Raw genomic sequence first — 18,075 nt, 5'->3', positions numbered from 1 at the left:
GCTTACTGCTATCACTATTGTTTGGAGCTTCAACGCTCTGAGGTTTAAATGATGAAATATTTAAAGTGCTTAGAATCATACCTGACACACAGTAAGCAATGCTGTAAATACTTGACATTGTTATATTTTACAGAAACATCTTGAGATATATTACCACTAGACACAGGGAAAAGTAGGCAAATGGAAGAAAGATGTCTTATTAATGTTAAGAAACAAATTTGGGGAGCAGAGGAATAATAGAATAGAGATAACTGGAATAAGACAGGAATAGTAGAATAATAGATCTTGAACTGGCAGAGAGTAACAGTTAACCCTTTTCAGCGCCAATACCCTTTTCTCTCAGCCACACTAACTGCCTCTGACTCATGATTTCCAGAAGGTAAACCTCCAGTGTTCTACTAAAAGAAGGAAAGAATGGGGTAGGAGCAGAAGGAATGTGAGGGCATATCTGGATCTTTTAATTTCAATACGACTATTGAAAGTCTTGGACTTTCACCTATTGCTCTACTTCCATCTATATCGACTTTGGTTCCTCTGATTCCTAATACTTCTAAAATGTTGTGACACCAAAAGTTGCTTATGGGCCTCCCCTTGTCACCTTGGGTTTTAGTTTTTCCAGCTCACTCAATCATTTACAACTCCCCATTTGTTTTATAACTCTTCCAGTTATATTATGGAAGTTTCCATCCCTTACCAGTCTTGAGAAACTTCCACACCATCCTTTCTTACTAAGAAAACGCCTCTATCAAAACAAGGAGTAAACTAAGAAACAGGAAATTGGATCCTATGTAAAAGAGGATCCAGCTCAGAAGAGAAATTAAAAGCGGTCCCTGAATGATGAAGGGAAATTTCAGAGGGCTGACACATAGGGCTAAAAGATCCTCCGGTACAAAATGAAGCAAAGGGACGTGATACAAGGAAAAAAGCTGATATATTGTTACCTGATGTCCTTTAGCTTATTGTATGTTTCCACAAACATGAACAGGACATGGTCCCTGCCCTCAAAAATGTGAAAACTTTGGGACTATAAAAGCATAACTGGAAAATAATGACTGTAAGGCATCTTGACATTTATGTTATAAAGCACTACTTTGTATGGGTCAGGTATTACATTCTCTGGAACCAGACTATCTGGGTTCAATACCAGTTTCACTAATTACTTGCTGTGTCACCTTAAGCAAATGGCTTAACTTTTCTATAGCTCAGTTGAGTCATTTGTAAAAATGGGAGATAAGAGTACCTATTTCACAGGGCTGTTCTGAAATTAAGTATTTAAATGTGAAACCAGTATCAGTACCGAGGACATAATGAGAACTATGTAAGTACTAGGCTGTGCTGTGATAGAGGCAGGAGTATATTTTTTAATGGTAGTCTAGGCATACATTAGTACATATATAAAAAATGAAGCAAGTGTAAAATCATGTAATTATTAACTTCAGGAAAAATAAACTACTAGTAAAAATGAAATATAGTCATAGTATACTATTTGGCCTATGAAGAAATAATATTTATACTGACATAAAAATGTAAGCTTTTAATAGTGACTTAATCAGGTTTGTGATAAAACTATAGAGCAGGGAGAGAGGGAGAGCAGAGGACATCTAAATCCTAAGCTTCTAAATCTCTAAAGACAAAATAAAATCTAAAGTTTAAAAATCAAAACAAAGAGATGGCTTGATGGTTCAGTCGGTTAAGCTGCTGACTTTGTCCCAGGTCATGATCCCAGGACCCTGGGATCGAGTCCTACAGCTGGCTCCTCACTGAGCAGCAAGCCTGCTTCTCTCTCTGCCTCTGCCTGCCACTCTGCCTGCTTGTGCTCTCTGACAAATAAATAAATAAAATCTTTAAAAGTCAAAACACAGTATAAACATGTGACTCAAAAATCTGGAGATAAATGACAGGAAAAACCAATTCAAGGAGACAAAAGTGACAACCTCTGAGGACTGGACTTGGGAGTAGAGATGGATGGGGAGAGTATTACTCTTCATTCTTAAATGCTTTCCCCATATTATTTGGCTTTTTAAACTGTATAATTTTACTACTTTATTTTATTTAAAGATTCTATTCATCTACTAGAGAGAGGGAACAAGCAAGGGGGAGGAAGAGAGAGTCTGATGGGAGACTCGATCCCAGGACCCAAAGATCATGACCTGAGCTGAAGGCAGAAATTTAACTGACTGAGCCAACCAGGCACCCTATATCTTTATTACTTTAATAAAAATAAATAAAAAATAGTGTTTGGTAGATGTGATAGAAACCATAAACTAGTATCTTTTCAAGCTGCTCTGCCAAGAAAGATAAATATAGATTCTGTGCTGCAAGTGCAAAGTAAATTTAAGTCACACAGAATCTGGACCCTTAGTCCTTCACTTTTGCTCAAACAGATAAAACAAAAACAAATGTATTTGTTTTCTAAGCTCTAAATTGTTTTTTTAACTTCTTTTACCTTATTAAATTTTATCTCTAATGTAATGAAACTCAGTATGATTTGATTTTTGTCATACAGAAAAATGTTTTGGGTTAAAAAATTTTAAATGCTGGGCGCCTGGGTGGCTCAGTGGGTTAAGCCGCTGCCTTCGGCTCGGGTCATGATCTCAGTGTCCTGGGATCGAGTCCCGCGTCGGGCTCTCTGCTCAGCAGGGAGCCTGCTTCCTTCTCTCTCTCTCTCTCTGCCTGCCTCTCAGTGTACTTGTAATTTCTCTCTGTCAAATAAATAAATAAAATCTTTAAAAAAAAAAAAAAAAAAAAAAAAAAAAAAAATTTTAAATGCCAATTTGGCATCCCAAATGATCTTATCTTGCTTATATAAGAAACCTGAAACAAAATTCCTCCTGGGCGAAGGATTTAGGCTTAACAACAGGCAACCTACATTTACTTACCTACAAAAATGGAGCTATTCTTATCGGGGAGGGAGAAAAAAATCAAAGTATACTCAGAACGTCAAGGCAAAGACTGTTAATCAAGTCACCTGACTTCTAAGACTTCTAAGATTTTGTGCTAAACATTAAGAATCAAATTGGTCACCATTCTTAATAGATAGCAATGTACTGTGGGGGTCCTGGGTGGCTCAGTCACTTAAGCATCTGACTCTTGATTTCATCTCAAGTCATGATCTCATGGTGATAAGACTAATCCATTTGCTTGTTTTCGAATGTATCTTGAACCTGACAGATTCCTCCAGGAATTTGCTAATAATCCAAACCAAGTCTCACCACATGAATAATTCTGTGTTCTTAATTAACACATACTTTGTAGTATGTCACTTTCAAATATTACATTATTAATATGACCAAGTGGGCACTGTCCAAGGTACCTAGAATGGTTCTATGAAGTTTAGTCTTAGCTATCATCTCCACTTGAAGAAATTTGAACCATGTACTCTGTTTACCTCATGCCTGAAGTCACAAGCCCTTTCTCTCTATCCTACCACTTTTTCCTAGGATTTCTTCCTTGGAATCAACATATTTCATTTCTACTAACATAATGTATGCATTATGATAAATTCCATAAGTTCATTAACTCTGAAATGAAATGCATTGGCTAAGATACACACAAACAATAAAAAATCAAACACAAAAGATTTGCTTCTGATCACCACATACAAATTAGCTAGCAGAAATGCAATGCGTAATCCCTACTTGTTGACCAAAACCAGGAATAAGACATGGATTACACACACAATAACTATACCTTCAAGTCTGGAGAATAAAGTTTCTGATGCATATACAACCATATCTGGAGAGGAGTAAAGGGAAATATCAGTTTGCCGATAAACTTATATGGGCAGAGGCTGTAAAGAGCCTAATCACTTGCTCTAGGTACCAAATTCATCTCTATTTCAGAAAGTGCTATGGGATCTCCTGAAACTAGAAGTTAGTTTGGACTTCTGCAAGTATAGAATATAATTTTTGGATAGGCTGACCTTGCATGTTATGCACACCTAACATTCAATAAATCTGGACATATGATCAAGGGAAAGCTTAGGGAGTGATACATAGATACAGGATTATAGTTAGTAAAGAAGGGATAACTGAAGCCACTGCAGAGAGAAAAAGGTCAATGTACTGAAAACATATACCAGAAGAGAATTTAACTGAAAGGATAAATAGAGGAAGAGGACAAAGAATCAGCGAAAACAAAGGAGAAAAGAGAATCCAAAAACAAAAAGAGAACAAAGTCACAGAATCCCCAAGAAAACAGTAGATAGGGGCTCCTGGGTAGCTCAGTCCATTAAGCATCCAACTCAATTTTGGCTCGTGTCATGATGTCAGGGTGCTAGGATCAAGCCCCGTTGTCATGCTCTGCATTCAGCATGGAGTCTGCTGGAGATTGTCTCTCTCTCCCTCTCCCTCCCCCTCAATCCTCCCTGTTCATGGACGTTCCCTCTCTCTAAAATAAATAAATAAAACCTTAAGGAAAAAAAAAAGACAGCAGACAGCACTACAGCACTTAACTGGAACTCAATAAATATTTTTTGAATGAACAAGTTAATAAAAGGAAAAGGAGTCAATAGTGAGTGGAATATAAAATGGAACAGAGAGGTAAAGTAAAAGGAGTCATGGAAAGAGTTTTGAAAATGTGCCTAAGTTTTTAACATAGCAAGTCCAATTCTAAAGTTTTACTGTAAAGATAATATGGGCATGGAGATATTTATAAAAAATGTACAATAATTTTTAAAAATAACCTACATGTTTAAACACAGAAAATTAAGATTCATCCATATACTAGAATATTATTCCAGCCTTTAAAATTATGCTATACATGAACATTTATAGGTATGACAGGATGATTTAAAATTAAATTAAAAAGGAGTGTTAAAACAATAAAACTCCTACTTAAAAAAAAATACATCCAGCAAAAAACAAATTAAAAATTTTAGCATGAAGAGGATAACGGTAATTATTTCTAAGAAAAAGACTAACAACTATTGTTCTGTTCCCATTATTTTCTAATTATTCTATAAAAATAGGAATTCTTTGATTAAATAAGAATTTTCAATCTATTACTGATGTTAATTAGTAATCATCTGTTTTCTTCAAATTAAATTAAATATTATGTATGTATTTATGTGTACAAATACATGTGTATATAAAACCCAAAATGTGCATGGTTTTATAGTCAGATTGTATCTAATTTCTGATACTAAAAAAGACTACAAGAGATAATTTTAAAACTGTGTATTACCGATGTTAATCAAATTTAAGTCTAGTTAGCATCTGGGTCACTGGGAATAAATAATTTTGTGATTTGCTGTGATGGAATATTAACACGTATCTATCTATGTTTGCTAAAATAACCACACTGGTTCTAAACTGAAAATTACTTTTTACTTTTCATCTTAAAGTCATCTTATAGGTCAGATTTTTTTACAAAGAAGGTAATCGTACATAAAACTGTTATAGTGGGGGGGCACCTGGTGACTCAATTAGTGAGGCATCTGCCTTCAGCTCAGGTCATGATCCCACGGTCCTGGGATCAAGTCCCACATTGAGCTTCTTGCTCAGCAGGGAGCCTGCTTCTCCCTCTCTCTCTGCCCCTCACTCCCGATTCCTGTTCTCCCTTGCCCTGCTTTCTCTCTCTCTCTAAAATTAATAAATAATCTAAAAATCAAAAACAAACAAAAAACCCTGTTATATTGTGTATATAATTTACTGTTGTGCGTAAATATAAAATAACTGAAATAGCAAGTGATACATTTTAAAAGGTGTTCTATAAATAAAGATTTCAGAGCTTTTTGTTTTTTGTTTTTTAAGAAAACTAACAACATGTCACATTAGAGTTTCAAATAAAGAATGAATAAGTTATAGGAGAACTATATTAACATTTCTTTAACCATATTAAATTTTAATGTGTATATTTAATGAAGAATTACTACATAAGATTTAAGTTGCTAGAAATGAGCAATTCTAGAGTCCCTAATTAAAACCTAATTTGTAGTTTCATATAAAATATTAATACTGAATGATATAAATCTTTCTCCATGAAATACAGTTTTTATACTGCAAAAATGAAGGCATGAGTCTTCTAACCTAAAGACGGTTAAGAAGAGCTTAAGTTAGTAAGCCATAAGAGCAGAATCAAAATTTTCCAGGGTATATGACATTAAAAGCAAAGGCAACAAAAGCAAATAAACAGATGGAAGTATATCAAACTCAAAAACTTGCAGAGCAAAAGAAATCATCAACAAAATGAAAAATCCACCTACTAAATGAGAGAAAATATTTGCAAATCGTATCTCATAAGGAGTTTATAATATTCAAAATATTTAAAGAGTTTACATAACACCAAAAAAAATTTTTAAAATCCAATTCAAAAAGTGGGCAAAGGATATGAATAGACATTTTTCCAAAGACGACATATAGATGGCCAATAGCTACATGCATAGATGCTATCAGGGAAATGCAAATCAAAACCACAATAGCATCACCTCACACCTATCAGAATGGCAGTACTGTTGGTGGGAATGTAAACTGGTGCAGTCACTGGGGAAAACACTATGGTTCATCAAAAAAATTAAAATAGAACTACCACATGATCCAGCAACTTCACTTCTGGGTATTGATCTGAAAACAAAAATATGAATTTGGAAAAGATTTATGCATCCATGTTCACTAAAGCATTATGTACAATAGCTAACATATGCAAACAACCTAAATGTCCACCAATGGATAAATGGCTAAAGAAAATGTAGTATATATATTATGGAATACTATTTAGCCATTAAAAAATTGACGTCTGGCCATTAGCAACAACATGGATAGACCTTGAGGGCATTATACTAAGTGAAATAAGGTAGAGAGAGAAGTATTATATGATTTAACATGTGGAATTCCAAAACAACCAAACTCATAAATACAGAGAATATACTGGCAATTGCCAGAGAGGGGAGTGGGTGGTGGGGGAAATCTGTGAAGAGAGTCAAAAACAAACTTCCAGTTAAAAAATAAATCAGTCATGGAGATGTAATGTATAGCATGATGACTGTAGTTAATACTGCATTGCATATTTGCAAGTTGCTAAGAGAGTAAATCTTAAAAGTTCTCATTACAAGAAAAATAGTTCTTAACTATGTATGGTGACAGATATTAACTAGACTTATGTGGTGACCATTTCACAATATATACACAAAAATTGAATCATGCTGTAACCTGAAACTGATATATATCAATTATATATCTCTATTAAGCCTCAACTTTGGAAAAGAAGATATTATAGAGGATCAGAACCTGAAGATGCTTTAATTTTTGTCTGTAAAAGACAATGTTCAAGAAAATAATTTGCACCCAAAATTTTCAATAAATGTACAGCTTTCTTAAACAAATTAAAAAACCAACAGATTTAGCAAATAAATGTTAACCAAATAACCAGAAAGTACCTAGCAATGTGGTAGACAGGAAAGTCAAAGAAAATGATATTCCCTTAGTAAGTTTAAGTTTTATCAGGATGAGAAATAAATACCAAATCTGTGGAAATGACTATAAAGGCAAAGGACACAGAGGAAAAAGACAAGATAAAAGTATGCTATCATAAGTCATGGAGGAAGTAATTCATAAAGCAACCTTTGCCTTGAAGGATGAGTCAAGTTTTTAATAAGATAACAAAAGTTAATGCAATATTTAAGACAAAAATATAGGTATATAGGCAATAATAAACACTGTGATTGAGGAGATAAGAAGTCTAACCTATTAAGCATTAGTTCAGGATGAGGAAAGGTGGAAAATAATGAACATAGGAAAGGTGTAGATATATTATGGAACTCCCTAAAAGCCACAAAAGGAAGTATGAAACTCCCAGTTATTTAAAATGGGAAGGTGGGGAGTTTTATAAGGATGTGTTTCTTTTCTGCATTAATTACCTCACTTTTTTATTACCTTACCATCTGATTCCTCATTAGGTAGTAAGGTTAAAGAGAACGAGCACAACTTATTTACTCATCATTACATCACCTACATCTAACACAGAGCATAACAAGCGTTCAATAAATATTGGCAGAGTAAATGAAGTAGAGGAGAGTAAACTAACAAATTATAAATATTAATCTGCAGCCATATTAAAGAAGTGCTGCGTATCTTATGTCCCTACACTAAGCAACCTACATTAGTTTAATCTCCCTCCTGGGTAGAGAGGTAAGAAAGATCGAGGACTTAAGAAGGTAGGTTAGGAAACGATAGAAGACCATCCTTCAACACAGGTGGACACAGGGAAGATGGGAGGCCAATGAGAGCATTAATGTTTTCATCTCTCACAGTAGAGAGTCAATCAATACTGTATAAAAGTGAAATATTATGTTCAAACCACTTGAAATGTTTTACATAATCTTTTTTTCTTAAACTTAGAGGAGTCTCTGGGGAAATAATTACCCCTGGAGTGGAAAGAAAAAAAAAAAAAAAACCAGTTACTTGAAATTCAGCAATTTCTTCAGTCTCACTAGTTTTTCTTTCCTATAAAATCCAGTTAGAATTTAAAATAGAAACTCTATTATGATTCCATTTTTATAAAACAATCTCCACATATCTATTCTGCTGTCTATACATGCACAGAAATATGTCCAGAATATTTCTCCTCAATGTTAATAATGTTACTTTCAGATAGGTGCAGGTAATTAAGAATACACTTACTTGCTGATCACTAAGTACAGAACTGCTGAATCACTGTATCGTACACCTGAAACTAATGCATAATGCTGTATGTTAACTACACTGGAATTAAAACTTTTAAAAATAATGTTACTTTCAGAGTTAAGAAGAATGTCACTTAATGTGTTATAATTTAGTTTCCTGTGTTGGTTAATTTCTTTATAATAAAGACAAATCACTGTTTGAAAAGCAAACCAAAAAAGTTAAGACAACTTTCAAGACTGAGCTACTGAATAACTGGTTGGGCCACTTAATGAGATGGAAACAGATTTATTTTATTTTGTTTGTTTTGAGGGATGAGACCCAAAAGTTCAGTTTTAGACATGTTAAGATGTCTGAGAAATGTATGAATTGAGACATCAAGAAAGAGTTGCATATCTGAACCTGGCAGCTCCAAATAATGATTAAGGTTAGGGATATAAACTATGGCGCACCTACTGCCATAAAGGATACTTAAAGGCAAAGATGTAAGTGAATGAACTTGGAGCGGAACAAAGAGGGAAAAAGTGCAACTTGGACAAAGTCCCAATTATTCCATATTGCAGAGATTGCTAAGAGAATGCAAAAGAGAAAAAATAGCAGCTATAGAAGCAAAGAGAACTCTTTAACACAGAAAGAAATGATCTACTATGTCAAATGCTGATAGTTACAGTCAGAGGAGAATTAAAAAGAGAAGAATCTCTTACATTCATCAGGATAGAGGCTACAGGCAATTTGAGCAGGATGTATAATTCTGACCAAGCTATAAAGTCAATGTCAAATCTAAGTGGATTGAGAAGTAAAGAGATGTGAGCAAGTGGGGACAGTTTATACAGATTACTTGGTATAGTGAGAGGACGAGAAACAGGACAGTGACTTCAGAGACGGGAGGTCAAGAGAAATTTCTTTTTGAGTGTGCTTCACTGTAAGACGAAACATGTGAAGACACGTCTGCACCCAGATACCAAAATTAGAAAAGGACAGGCTAGAAGCAGAAACAAAGAGGATAGGAGGGCTAATCAGAGGAGCAACCTTCTTATATATTAGTCATTTACGATACAAGATTTTTAGGATCTGAACAAATAAAAATTTGAAATTTACAAAGAATGTGATACTATTAAAAAGTGAAAATCTACATTTTACTGAGCCCTGCATTAGCCTCATATAAGTGCTGTGGCAAACCTACAGAAACTGTACTAAACTTACTGTTATTCAGAGGGGAAAGAAGTGAATGGAACAAGCAGTGATAAGTATACAAGGCAAAAACATTCATGAGATGAACTATTGAAGGGAACAGTATAATAAAGGTACAATTAGAAACAAAACCATTGTAGAAACTAAAGAAAGTGATACAGGTAAGAATTCAAAACACAGAGAATCATAAGATTTATAGAATACAAAGGCATGATACAAATTATCACTATTGGGCCCCAATGACCAACACTAGACTAAAATTAGTAGAAGACAGTAAATTATCTAACCTCAAAAGTATGATTTAAAAATATAACTGAATATTATGAGTATGAATTTTGAAATACAATGAAACAAACATGTATCAAAGAAAAACTTGCTAAAAACCCACAAAAAATAAAATACAAACTTTTCTTCAGAAAACTTCAGAAAAGTTTGGCCTTTTTCTCTCTCTTATTGCTGATACTGTAAACATAGCAAATTACTTGGTGGCATATTGAAGACTACTGGGGTACTGAAAGAATGAAGACAAAATTTACTTCCTAGTTAAACACAAAAATCATAAAAAGCAAGAAGATATAAAGAAACACATGAAGTAATACTGCTACTACATCTATTATGAGCATTTTTATAATGCTTGCTACATGCCAGGCACTGTCAATAAGTCCTTCTAGTTTTTCTTACGCAATTCTCATAATAGTTCTATGAGGAAAATAATACAATTTTCTTCCATTTTACAGATGATAACTGAGATCCCAACTCACACAACTAATAGAGAATAAGCAAGTCTTGACTCCAGAATCCATGTTGCTAATCTAACCACCATACTACACAACACTATTACACATACAGACAATGCCATGGCAAATTTTCTCCTGTTAGAACAGAATGACTCCATTTGGATACTGCACCACATTTGAAAAAAGCACATGCTATGTAAATTAATATATTTTATTCCCAGAGGTATTTTACTTCTTGGATGGCTTTTTACATGACTTAAAATCCCATGATTATTTTTTTAACAAAAATACTAGGGAAAAAAACACTGTTCTTTATTAAAAAAAAAAAAAAATCACTCACTATATCAGTTAAAAAGAAGCCAGAATCTATATTTTATAACTACAAAACTCAGAAATATACTTGCTATGCAGAAGTTCTACTGAGTAGATATTTCCTAGTATTTTTCATCATTGCTTCCTATATGATGTATCTGATGCTATATATGACAAGTTTAATGTGAAAATACATTTGAAATAGAGGACAAGCTATAGTTTTTCTACCTTCTTTGAATAAAAAAGTCCAAAAATGAAACTCAGCTATTAAAGATAAAAAAAAATTTTTTTTTAAGTTTAAGATCTATAATATATTCTACCATCACCAGAGATTCTAATTTTAGAAAAATGACTGCTTTATCTCTTAGGTAGAGCATTCTCACTGACGCCCCCACTGTTGGCTGAAAAAGTTATTCCGCTAGTGGAAAGAAAAAAAAATCACAAACCTATGAAAATGGAAAATGGCTTTAATTCAGCTAGTTTTAAAAGTGGTAATTTATAGGTAGGAAAACAAATTATAGGTCTATATATGACGAAAAAGTTTTAAAGATTGGAAAAACTGAGGTTAAGGAGTAATGGTTAACATCAAGGAGCATAATTTGAGCCTCCAGACAGATCATGCATTTTCAGGCCTCTCTCGAGTCTCTATTACAGAAGGAGTCCCATCAAATATCAACACAAGGACGCCCCAGTTGACTCCTGAGTAAACTGAAGAGTCTGAAAAAAATGCCTGTTTTTAAAGAGGCATTTGTAATATAAATCAAACAAATGTGGAAGACATGGTACTAATATAGAACCTAAAGGTAGACAAAGCGATTATATAAAAACCTAATACCTATATTTATTTTGTCTACAAAGTTATCATTTACCTTTAAACATGCTTTAAAAATTAGCTCATTTTAAATACTTTTTGAAAGTATATAGAACATACACTTAACCGTTTCTGCAAGATAGAAAATGTACCTCAAATAAAATTTAGTGCCTTACCTTAGACCAAAGATGTGTGATTGTTCATAGTTGAATAAAGAACGAATCTTAGCTTCTGAATTCAAAATTATAAGTCTATCTATAATATCCTGAAAAAGAAAGACTTAGAGTGAGCCTGTGGTTGACCGAAACCATTTAAAAAAAAAAAAAAAAAAAAACAACTCAAGAAAGATTAAGATCTATGGTTCTCAAACTTGGCTTTATATTTGATCACTTAAGGAGCAGTTAAAAAAAAAATTACCAATGCCCAAGTCTCACCATTAGAGATTCTGAATTAATTGTTCTTGGTGTGTCTGAGCATCAAGATTTGTTAAAGTTTGTGAAACAAGTCATCTCCTGTTTAGCCAAAGTGGAGAATCACTAATTTCTACCTCATTCTGGTACTGTGTGAGCAACTTATACAACCAGCTAAATACTGACAAAACTGTAAAAAAAAAATGTAAACTACTTTGAAAAACAAATATGAAATCTACAAATGTGAAGCATGAACAGTGGATTTGAATAGTTTTATCTAGTAGCTGAAACTTGTTAACAGTCTCTGCTCATGTAAATCAGTGGTTTCCAACCCTGGTTGAACACTGGAATCACCTAGAGAACTTCAAAAAGAAAATTATATTTACATATACACATGACTAATGCCCAAGCTCTCTCTACCCCAGACCAATTTAGTCAATATTCTTGGGGGTGTGATTTTGACACTAATAACCTTTAAAAGATTCTCAAGTTGTTACAATGTGTAGCCAGGCTTAAAAATCATGATGCAAGTGCAGGGAGAACCTGAGGACCCAGGTGCCACCAGCCATCCCAAACCCTGACAATGTAACCCTACTATGCAATTCTGAGCGCTCTCTAAAAGTCTTTCTTTTTAGAATGCCCCATTTTGTGTAGATCTTTGGGTTTAGGCCCAAGAAAGTTATTCATAGATGTATACTTGTCTCTCTCATTGTTCATTTTCTTGACCAAGAAACTTGCTACACCCCAGGAGTTTTAATGAAGACATTTCTGTAAACAATAGGTAAAAAGGCAGGTTTTGCCAGGGAGTAAATATCTACAGAGGTCTACATGGATGATAGTACAAATGTCATATCATCAAATAAATAAGAAGCATGGAAATGACTTTATAAGGCTGAGGAAATAAGCTTTCAAAAAACATAAATCAAAACACAGTAAAAACTAGATTTTGTGCCAACTTGTATAATAAAAGTTTATACCTAACACTTAGGAATGCATGTATTTATTATTGTTATACGGATAGCCTGTAAAAATGTGTAAATACTAGCACAAAAGTTTATAATCAGCAAACATTATATAAACTGCCTAACATGAAGGATAAAAAGATTGCCATATGAAAATCTGTCATTTTGTTTGCTTCTAGCTGGACACTCCTCTCTCAAACTTTATGATAGAACCTGAACTCAGTAATTCATTCATATTCCCAGCTTCACATTCAGATTCTCAATAATATATCCACTCTCTTCCTTCTCCTAATCTCTCCTTTGACAGTCCTGATTAGGCACAGTGACAGAGCCATGGAGCTCTCCTTGACTTGTCTAGGCACCTGATTACTATTAAGTAATCCCCATATATATGGAGAAACTTGTTTGCCAGGTGTTTCTTCAAACAGGTAGATATTTTTACTGCTAAAAATAATTTAAGAAATTATCACTGTTTTATCATCATCTTCACAGATTAATCTAGAATTATGTATCACTGTCCTTCTCTTATCTGAGAGAAGAGCATCTGCCCATCAGTTCTATGACCGTAGCTTTTGGAAGGATTACTCTGGACTTCTCTTCATTAGTAGGATACTACTAGTATAGGTGACTGAAATTTGTCCAACTATCTGGATACTAAGCTCAGACTCTGACAGAGAGTGACACTTTGGAACTCTATAAAGTTCTAGTTCCAAATGCTGAGTACTAGATATTTTAAAAATAAAAGAGGTAGAAAATATATTACCAGCAAGCTAATAGAAGAGTAGATTGCAGTGATCTATCAATGATAATGCATTTTCAGAGAACAAATGTTACGGTAAATAATTTGTTCTTTAAAGAGGATTACATTGATGGATCACCACTTAGGGAAGAAAATGAAACTCCTGGGAAGCCTGCCTTATGGAGAACTTCAGTTTATAAGCACTGCAACATGTGTCAATAAGGCAATCAGTTTTTTAAATCAAGCAGCATCTTCCTAACAACGAAGAAGTGGCAAGTAAGGCCTGGGACTCAAAAAAACAAAAACAAGTCTGAAATTCTTTTTAAACGATACTGCCCAACTAGAAAATACACTGCGATCTAGTAGGCCAGAATGAAACCAAAACTAGGAAAACAAAGGAACATCCATTCACACAAATACATACATGCCTGAGTGCCTGCTGTTTACAAGTGTCCCAATGGTCATGTGTGTGTTACCTCTTTTCACTTCAGAAAGGGATAAGTGCAAGGTAAGGGACAGATCAGTTATAATGCCAATACTCCTTCACCTGCACCACTAGGAGTGGCCTGTGACTGGTTAGCTCATGAACATCCTCAAACAAAACTCAACCTTTAAGGTTCTTCCTTGAGATTTTTCAAGTGAGAGGGCTCTTAATCTATTCTGGCTGCTATAACAGAGTACGATAGACTGGGTGGCTTATAAACAACAGAAATTTTATTTTATTTTATTTATTTTTTTTTTTTTAGAGATTTTTATTTATTTATTTGACAGGGAGAGATCACAAGTAGGCAGAGAGGCAGGCAGAGAGAGAGCAGAGGAAGCAGGCTCCCCGCTGAGCAGAGAGTCCGATGCGGGACTCGATCCCAGGACCCTGAGATCATGACCTGAGCCGAAGGCAGCGACTTAACCCACTGAGCCACCCAGGTGCCCCAGAAATTTTATTTCTTACAGTTCTGGATGCTGAGAGGTCCAAAATCAAGGCAACAGATTTTGTGTCTGGCAAGGACCCACTTTCTAGTTTTTAGATAGTCATCTTTTCACTGTGCCCTCACATGGCAGAAGGGGTAAGAGATTTCTCTAGAGTCCATTTTTTTTTTTCAATTATCCATAACCACACCTCGGATAAACCTCATTGGCTACGATATTGCCACTGTGCAAAACTGGAGTCTATAATGTTTTAAAGGTACTAATCACTTCGTGAAGGCCCACCCCCAATATCACATTGGGGATTAGGTTTCAACATATGTATTCTGGGGGTACACATTCAGTCTATAGGAGGGAAGGAGAGGAAAAGGCCACTCTCCTGTTTGGTAACCTAGTGAATTACACTGTGACCCCAACAAAAGATATGTCTACATCCTAATCTCCGGAACCTATGATTGTTACCCTATTTGGCAAAAGAGTGTTTGAACTAGGTAATTAAGAATTCTGAGATAAGATCATTCTGGATTAACCCAAGTGGGCCCTGACACTGTGACAGGTATCCTTAGAAGGGAAAGACAAAGGGAGATTTAAGACAGATGAGGGAGAAAATCTTGTGAAGATGGAGGGCAGAAACTGGAGTTATGTTAGCAAAAAGACATGAAATGCCTGGAACAACCAGAAGCTGAAGAATTCTCCCCTGGAGCCTTTAGAGGGAATGTGTCCCTATTAAAACCTTGATTTTAGACTTCTGGCCTCCAGAACTGTAAGAGGATAAATTTCTGTTGTTGTCATCTACCCCGTTTGTGGTCATTTGTTATGACAGCCCTAGAAAACAACAACAAGGGGAAATGGTGAAGATGTCAGTATAAAGTAACAGGTAGTCCTGTGTACTCTCCTATAGAGAACACCATCTGGAGAAGAAAACACTAATGATAATTATACCAGGCAATTTTATAGCATTTATTATCTGCCAAGCAGTGACTTGAACTTTTATATTTCATTTAATTCTTACAACAACCCTGGGAAAGGAACATTACTGGTCTCTTTTAACAGAAAATTAAAGTTCATCTTGTCTGAAGTCACACAGTTTCTAAAAGGCAGAAATGGGAATCTAATCTAGGCAGTCTGGCTTCAGAATACAAACTATTAACCACTACACTATGCATAGCTTTCAATAAAGCCAAGTTAGGCAGTAACAGGACAAGATGACAAAGACAGACAGACAAATGTGAATCTACCTTCGAAGTTCTATTTCTACTTGTCCTCGTTTTTTGTTTTGTTCTTTGCTCTTGTGGCACAATGAAGTCCACAAATATTTAATTTAGCATATACTGCACACCTACTGTGTGCCAGGCATTATGCTAAATACTGCAAACATATTCTCAGGGTTGAAAAAGAGCTTAAAGATTATGTGCTACAACCATCCAATATGTTTTTTGGATCTGATCTGCAGTATCTCCACCAAAAAGAACCAAGATAAGGAACTCAAAGAATCCCAAGGTAGCCTGTCTCGCTTTTAATCAGCTCTGACAATTAGCAAGTTCTCCCTTAGGTTAATTCACTGTTTACACTCCTTGGTTATGCAAAGAACATGGAATACTCTTGTCACCAGTACTGGGATCCAAATTTCCCAGTTACCTCCCACATCATGACTCTACACAAGCTGCAGATGTTTATTAGAGCCAATATATTTTCTTATGCAGGTCAATAAATATCCTCTTCTGCTGAAACTAATTCAAGCTGAGTTTCTCCAATAACTATAGAGGTCTTACCTAATACATCACTTATATAGCTGCAAATTAAGTGAAAGGAGCTGGAGAACAATCAAAGATTGCATGTTTAAAAGACATATCAGAAATATTAGAAAACAGAATATTTTTTTTATTGACCTTTAACTTACTAAAGTACAACTTGAGAGTTGTTTGCAGGACCTAGAGTTTTGGTAGATACCTGATACGAAATCATGAGAAGTTAAGATCTAACATCCCTAAAATATAAAGAATTCCTCAAAACTAAGAAAAAGAAAACAAATAGAAAATTATTAAAAATAAATTGAAACACCATTGAGAGGTCATCAATGGCCATCAAAGCATAAGAAAAAAATGTGCTATTTACAAGAAAAACATACATTAACACTTTCCTCAGGTCAGATATCTACACCTCTGATCACATAAACAACTTAATGAGACTGTTAGAAAACAGTAACTATATACCTCATTGATGGGAAAGCAGAACGATTACTCCCTGTGGATAAAAATCTAGCAATATATACTAAAATTACATATGAATTTACCTTTCAACCCAGCAATCCCACTTCTAGAAATCTAGCTCAAATATACTATCTATAGTAGGCAGAATGTAAGAGGCCTCAAGATTCTCAGGCCTTAAACACTAGTGCATGTATTGCTATGAAGAGATTTTTGTGGAAGTCCTTAATTGATTTTAAAATAGGAGATTATCTGAGTGGCTCTGATATCACTGCAAGAGCCATTTAAAAGAAAAGAATTTTGGGGGGGCTGTTCACAGAAGAGGAGATTCAAAGCATGAAAGGGATTTGATAGGAGAAAGGTTGTTCACAGTCGAAATGGAGGGGCCACAAGGACAAAGCCCCAGGAGCAACTCTTGGCTGAGAGCCCCCAAAACGCCAGGCACTTTAATCCTACAACCTACAAAATTGAATCCTGCCCAGAATTAATTTGGAAATGCAGTTTTCCCCAGGGCCTCCTGATAAACTTAGCCTACCCAACATCTTGATTTCGGCTTATAATACTCTGAGCAGAAAACCCAGGTACACAGTGCCAGACTTCTGACATACAAAACTGTGAGCTCATAAATGGGTGGTTTTAATTTGCTAAATTTGTAGCAAGTTGTTATACAACAGTAGAAAAAATATATAGGCAAACTGGTAAGTATAATAAATATAAACCAAACTATTAATTTGGCATAATTTATAATACCCCAAACCTTAAAGAATCCAGTGTCTACCAACAGATGACTGGTGAATAAAAACACAACACATCCACACAACAGTATACCATCCATTTGTAAAAAAGAGTTAAGGGCAGAGCTCTATATACTGGTGTGCGGTAATCTCAAAGGCACAGAATTAAAAGAAAAATGCTCAGTCAGTATGCCTTCAGCTCAGGTCCTGATCCCTGGGCCCTGAGATGCTGCCCACCTCATGCCCTCTCTCTCTCTCAAACAAATAAAATATTTTTTTAAAAATAAGAGAAAATGCAGAGACAGGACAGTGTTTAAAGTATACTATCTTTTGCTTAAGTCTGGAGGGAAAAAAATATATATACTTTTTTAAAGTGAAAGTTGTAAAGTAATATTTGAAGGATAAACCAAAAAATAACAAAAAGTGTTAG

General features: G+C 34.8%; 1 protein-coding gene across 2 annotated transcripts in view; it reads right to left on the bottom strand.

The window, feature by feature from the left end:
* TBC1D32 (TBC1 domain family member 32) overlaps positions 1-18,075 on the bottom strand; it is a 248,907-nt gene that overhangs the window by 121,808 nt on the left and 109,024 nt on the right. For both annotated transcript variants that reach the window (XM_082730010.1, XM_082730011.1), the window contains exon 23: positions 11,846-11,934. In XM_082730010.1, the coding sequence (XP_082586136.1) occupies positions 11,846-11,934 (89 nt within the window). The remainder of the gene's footprint in view (positions 1-11,845; positions 11,935-18,075) is intronic.

This window comes from Mustela nivalis (genome assembly GCF_964662115.1).
Source record: "Mustela nivalis genome assembly, chromosome: 5".
Lineage (NCBI taxonomy): Eukaryota > Metazoa > Chordata > Mammalia > Carnivora > Mustelidae > Mustela > Mustela nivalis.
Note: the sequence above shows the minus strand (reverse complement) of the source record. Positions and strands in the feature narration are given on the sequence as shown.